This window comes from Halyomorpha halys, unplaced genomic scaffold (genome assembly GCF_000696795.3).
Source record: "Halyomorpha halys isolate HHAL.00 unplaced genomic scaffold, Hhal_1.1 Scaffold400.1, whole genome shotgun sequence".
Classification (NCBI taxonomy): domain Eukaryota; kingdom Metazoa; phylum Arthropoda; class Insecta; order Hemiptera; family Pentatomidae; genus Halyomorpha; species Halyomorpha halys.
The window spans coordinates 192910-199415 of NW_027106113.1; the positions used below are offsets into that span (position 1 = coordinate 192910).

At 31.2% G+C, this 6506-nt stretch overlaps 1 protein-coding gene across 1 annotated transcript in view; it reads left to right on the forward strand.

Moving 5' to 3' along the window:
• Positions 1-6506, forward strand: part of LOC106682274 (uncharacterized) — a 367154-nt gene that overhangs the window by 128672 nt on the left and 231976 nt on the right. Inside the window, exon 6 of the mRNA XM_067053653.1 lies at positions 2471-2630. Coding sequence (XP_066909754.1) covers positions 2471-2630 — 160 coding nt within the window. The remainder of the gene's footprint in view (positions 1-2470; positions 2631-6506) is intronic.

The following is a 6506-nucleotide window of genomic DNA, read 5'->3' on the forward strand; positions in this document are numbered from 1 at the left end:
ATATTTAAAATTTCTGCTGCCTAAAGAACAGATAGCTAATGGTGGACCGCGGTGTTGAAAACCCCTATCAACGACAAGAGAAATTCCTTGGGATTTCCGAACTATGTAATGGGAATTTAGAGGATTGCTTCGGGAAGGAAGACATAGCGAACTGTTTAAATGAAATCCAGACTTGAGAACTTCAAGCCCTTCTTTAACTCTTTAAGGCTTAGAGGTGGAGGCTTCTTAATGCTCTTCAGGCAGAAAGTTTAAAATCAAAATCACTATAATACATATAAATTTGTAAGAACTTAAGGCTTCATAATAGATCGGTAATTGAATTATTAAAGTTTAATCGCATTTCTTTGATTAATTTATTTAAATTTTGAATGGAATCTTTGACATTGTCTGAGGAGGTCTATATATCGATAAAATAGCAATCTCTTGGATATAAATACTGTTATTATTAGGATAAATTATTCCTTTGATTACTAATTAAATATTATTATTTATTTAAGCATATAATCATTTATTATATCACTGTAACTCTGAGTCAACCCTGTGGGTTTGGAGGCCCCTACGCAGTCCATCCAGCCACATAAAGTGTGTATCCTTGGCTTGTAAAAATCCGGCGTTTGAGCGTAATCATGAAATAATCCTGCCTCCTGGCTCACCGTTGTTCTTGAAACAGTATTTCCTTACTAAGTACTGAACCCTTGACCATTTTTGGGTTACAGTGGTTCAAATTTCAAACCTAGGTAGCCACCAGGGGTTTGCAAAAAGGACCACTAGATCCACTTGCCGGACTTGTTCCCCCCACCAAATACCAGTACCAGTACCAGTAGTTATGAGGTATAAAAGCTTGGATATTAAGTTAATTTGATGTATAGTGTATATACAGTATAGTATATAAGTGCCGCACATTGCTCTGAGAACATAGGACAAAAATGTATTAATTTTAAATTTTTGTTTATCTACAAACCCCATCCTAACTATATATAACCACGAAAGAAGGTTAAAAAAATTGGTTTTTTGGCTAGTAATAACAAAAAAACCTAAAAAAATTAATAGAGTATTCAAATTGGATATGCATGATAATGATAATTGAAAAGGAGAAATTTCAGTTTTCTTGTTTTGTTTTTTTTCATCGCAAGAAGATGAACTATTTAGATTAAATATATCGAAATCAAAATAACACATTATTATAAATCTGTGTCGGATTTACATAATCCAAATTTTGCGAATCCTTTTCGATTTTGTATAAAATCAGGGTTGGGGTCTCATTTATTGATGCCCCCCCGTAACATGGTGTACTAGACGCCGCGACTGCAATGCCCCCTCAAACTATGCACCATGCAAGCTTGAACCTGGCTTGCCTATGTTATGCCGGTATGCACCACAACAGTATGCCACCACGCCAGAGTCGAGGACATGCTGGTCAGCCTCCGAGATAGAATGATGTTTCATGAACACCGGACGAAGTGATCTTCACCCTTTCGCCTATTGGCTCACCTGGACGAGGGAGACGGCAATATGACGTAGAAGTAACTGCGGTTGGGAGACTTCCAATCCAGTCACCTAGATAAGCCAATATCTCAATATCTATGAGACCCAGAGTTTTGTTATCACATCTATAACCAAAATTATTATTAATGCTAACACTACTAACTCATTTTCCCTCTCAGGAAATAATTTTATAATTAAACAGGAAATAATTTTGGTCTCTTAAAATACATGTGTTCATTAATAAGCAGAAGGTTCCACATTTCAATCCCCCTTTTCCACAATAATTTCAAGTAAAAATTCAACGTAAATTTGGAATACCTGAAGTAAAACGGTCACGATGTAAACAGTAAGAAAAACCTGTAAAAGAATTTTATCTTGCGTTTCATGATTATTTATAAGCAACCAATCGCTCTTTTCAACATGAAAAAATATCTTCAATATTATTCCACTTATAGTAACTCGAATTAGAAAAAAATATATACAGCTATAATAATCGTATTCAGATGAACCCAAAGCACATGTCAAATTAAAACAAACTCAAAGCAACTATAATAATTGTAAAGCAAAAAACAGTATTTGAAAATTATCTGATAACTTTTTCAAATTATTGATTTAAATAGAATTAATTAGTCACGCTTTATAAGTGTACAATCCAATTTAAAGATTTAATATTCCTGATTAATATATACTTCAAATTTATAACATAACTTGGACAGTAAATTCCATGTTTGCCAATATATTTTTTTCAGAGCTTCTAGAAAACCCCCCAAAAATGTGAATAATGGTAGGAATTAACAGCCCAAGTATAATTCTGAAATAGCCGGGAGTTGATAAAAATGTTAGTTTTGGAAACCCATTATTCATCATTCATTTTCCTTCTTGAACTAGGATCATCTTGGTGGTTTTATCAGCATGTATTTCAAAACTAAATATATTGTTAATTAGATTTGTTAGGTAATAATACATTATTAATATCCTGTTTCAGCTCTGGTGGTGAGGCCAGATTCCACTTCAAAGGCCACCGCAAGGACGGAGGAAGGGTACGAGAGCTACTCCTGGCTTTGGTCGAGAGGGGCCGACTGGCCGACTTCACCCTGCTCCCAACACACTTCTCTTTCACCCAGGAGCCTACGCTTCTAATATTGGTTCGAAATAAAGCATATTTAATAAAAATTATTGTTATTTAAACATCACTTACAATTCAAATACAAGGTATTCCAAGGATAACGAAAATAAATGAGGAAGGCATATTTTAACTAAAAATGTTACAGTTTCACCAATCTCGCCTCCTATTTCAATCCCTAGAGACATCCTTGTTTTACTTGAATTTAGGCATACCTTATACATCTAATTCTAATTTTACAATATAAATACTTTAAATATACATTTATTCAAACATTAAATCAAACTTTATTCTATTTTCTTAATTTTTTGTATATTAGAAATTTGTGTCTCTTAGAACTAAATTTATATGAAAAATGTATTGTGCAAGCACTCTATTCATTTTTTTTTAAGATGTGCGAGTTTTTAAGGATAAATTTCTTCGAATAAACGAAGCTATATTTTTATTGTATATTATGCAAAATTTAGAGAAGACTAGAAAAACACACAAATAACATTAAACATAAACATTTGTGATAACGAAAATATAGCAAATCCTACATAATTAGAGTTTAAAAATTACATAAAAATGTAGACGCCATTATAAAGTGAATAGAAAAATTTAATTGAATAATTTTTGAGCAAGCTTACTCAAATACGTCACTGTTTAACGCCTCCCAGCTTGTCAAAAAACAAGATGTATCACTGTTCAAGAAAATCTCTGATTGGGTATAATTTGATGCCGGCACATCTGTTCTCCGGTGGGATATTAGGGAAAATACAGATGGTGAAACTACACTATCTTTGGAACACGTTAAGCTAAAAATTCAAAATCATTTTTTTTTTTTTTTTTGGTTTTGACACAAACTAGTGATTTTTAAAAGATATTTCCAAAAAAACTTTGTTTTATCGTTGTAACCCGCAACAACGGAAATATAGTCTAGCATTTCTGATACGTTTTACGCTCTGGCATCGTTTCTTCCTTTATACTCAAATTTATCAATTGAAACTGAACAATGCTCAATGCTAAAATTTTAAGTTGAGAAATGTTCAGCTACAGTAAAAAAACATATTTTTATGGATAAAACTTAAAATTCATATCTATCCAACGGATTTAGATAGGAAGAAGAGATGACATTGCTCTATATGTTTGTGTCCATGTGTCCTTCTGGAACACCTTGTTTAGCATTTTCTTAAGTTTTTATTAATAATATTGTAGTTCTGTCAATTAATCAATATTTAAATATAATCAAATATTGATTTAGAACATAAAAAAATAAAACCGAAACAAATTAGTCAATGGAATGTCCTTCATTAAGATTGATAGATGCATTTTTAAACTTGTCCGGGTGGAATCTAATCTTCGATCGTTTAAATTATTCTTATTATCATATCATCTTTCTGTATTAAGTAAAAGTTGCATGTTATACTGTATTAAAATTGATTTAATAAATTGAACGTTGCTTATAATTCAAACTTGTTTCCTGAAATAGTTTATTTGATATAAAATAAGATGGGTGTTGATGAAATAAAACAGTCTCCTATTCATTTTCTCATTCGTTTAGCATTTCAAATAGTAATAATTTGTATCGAAAGCAAGGAATAAACCGAAATGAACCTAAGTATATATTTTTTCCCAACGGTATATATATAGTCTCCAAGCAGTCAAGTATTGAAAGTAGCTTACTTATGTTCCATAGTTCTGTGTCCCCAATTATGAAAATGTGAAAAAAAGTTTTTCAACTCATTTAGGTTGTCTGGCATCCTTCGAGGAACACAATCGACAAAAATATAGTATTCAGGAGCAGGACACTGAGATCCACTGTGAGAACTCTTTTTTTAAAACAAACTTGATTGATTAAATGTATAATATTGATAAAAAGATAATAAATTACATTGATACGCCCACTAAGTATTAGTTAATGTTTTGGGTAGAACGTTCCGAAATCACATAATATACATCTCAATTTAATATATGATATTAATAATAATTTTCAATTCATTGTGATCGAACTTTTTTCATTACAAGTATACATATAAATAATTACTTAGCTATAAGAAAATTCACTCACTCCTATGACTGACGATCAACAAAGCCAATCTCATCACTTCATCACCTCAACTGTCGACAGTGCAGAGCTTGGTGATGGATGTTTGCGCCTGTGACAAATGATTCTTGTTTTCTATCAGTCTTTAGTAGAATTTTTGCTTGGGATAGAAAAAAATACAGTGACGTTTTAAGTAGCTTGAAGTAATTAAAATACGCCAATATGATGTCTTACAGCTAAATAAAGAAATAATTAAAATTATCGAACAGAAAGTTAATATTAAAAATATAGCCTATTGTGATAGACAGTCAGTCACTTACAGCCAGTTTTTCGATGCTGGTGCAACTTGAGATGTACAGTTTGTTATTTAGTCACTCTGGGAGAACACAGAAAAATTTAAGATATTTTAGGATTTTTAATAATTCATATATCAGGATGTATACGGTCAGCCTAGCTCAAAAAAAAATGTATTTCGAAATTGAAATTAGTTGACAGGATTATTAAAACCATTCTTTATATTTTTAATATAGATTCAATAACAATTTACCTTTAAATAAATGCATATTTTAGTAAACTGTTTTAGTTTTAGTATATCATTTTGGAAAAGTGAAATATGATTAATTTGTAACGAAAAATATTATTAAATGTACTTTTCTTGAAACTGTTGTTGTTGAAGTTAGTCTATTTGGCGACTGAAAGACCTATTTGGAAAATTAGTCAGGGAAATTATTGCCCTATAAAAACATCTGTACTGGAATGGGCGAGGATTAATTTCAAAGTAGGGTGGTAAGAGGATGCTTTGTGGTGTGCTAACTGTACCAGATTTATATTTATAACTCATTATATTGTTCCAAAATCCTTTATTAGTTTCCATTATACTTCTATTAAGTTTGTCACAGACTAATTGTTTTATATTTAAACTAATATATTTCTTAAGAAGTTAATTCCAAACAGTACGTGCCAACTATAGAAGATGGGTAATTGTAATGGGGCGAAGGAAAGGGCTTCAAAAGAGAGGAAGGAACTAACTAGACCTTAAGAAAGCTGAGACGTGAGTTCAATGTAAGTCTGAGCATAACCAAGTTTTCTCGTGGTCTCTGTGGTCTAGGATCTACGGGCTCGAAAGGATTGAATTACAAGGAACATTCTTCGCTAGGAATTTCAAAAGTAGTTTCTAAGGGTTACTCAACCCATTCTATTGTACATACAAGAAAGTCTGATTTTTTTTTTTATAATGGAAATTTTTTTTTTAAATAAACAAAAAATAATAAGTAAAGATAAATGTGATATATTATAATTACATGCGATTTTTAAAATTAAATTATAGTTACATATTACCATAACCACTATAGTATCACTGTATTTATCGACATTACCAATAAACAAGATGCTAAAAACATCATCCTTTTAATTGATAGTTTTGAAAATTTTGGAGTGAAACTTATTACATCAAAGTTATAATGAAAGAAGTTTCTTTTGGTTGTAAAGACGACTTTCAATCTCTCCAAATTCTTCTTCAGTGCACATGACTCTGGAATTGGCTATGAAAAGATTTTAAAAGTCTATCGGAAAGGAGATATTGAGGAATTCCAAAATAAAACATTACTTTAAGTAATGTGATTTAATGGATTTTTTCAGTAATTTCACGATTTTTCTCGCGAATCGAACAAGCGTTAAGAAACGGTTATGAACAATTACTGTAATAAAATGAAACCCTTCTATTGAAAATACTTCTACCCAATGGATTTAACTGCATTAGAGAAAAACTGGAACAGATTTACAGTTTTATTTCATTGAATGAGAAATGCTCTATTTGGTCATGCTGCCCAAATATATTGGGTTGATATAACACATAGAGTACCCATCGATCTA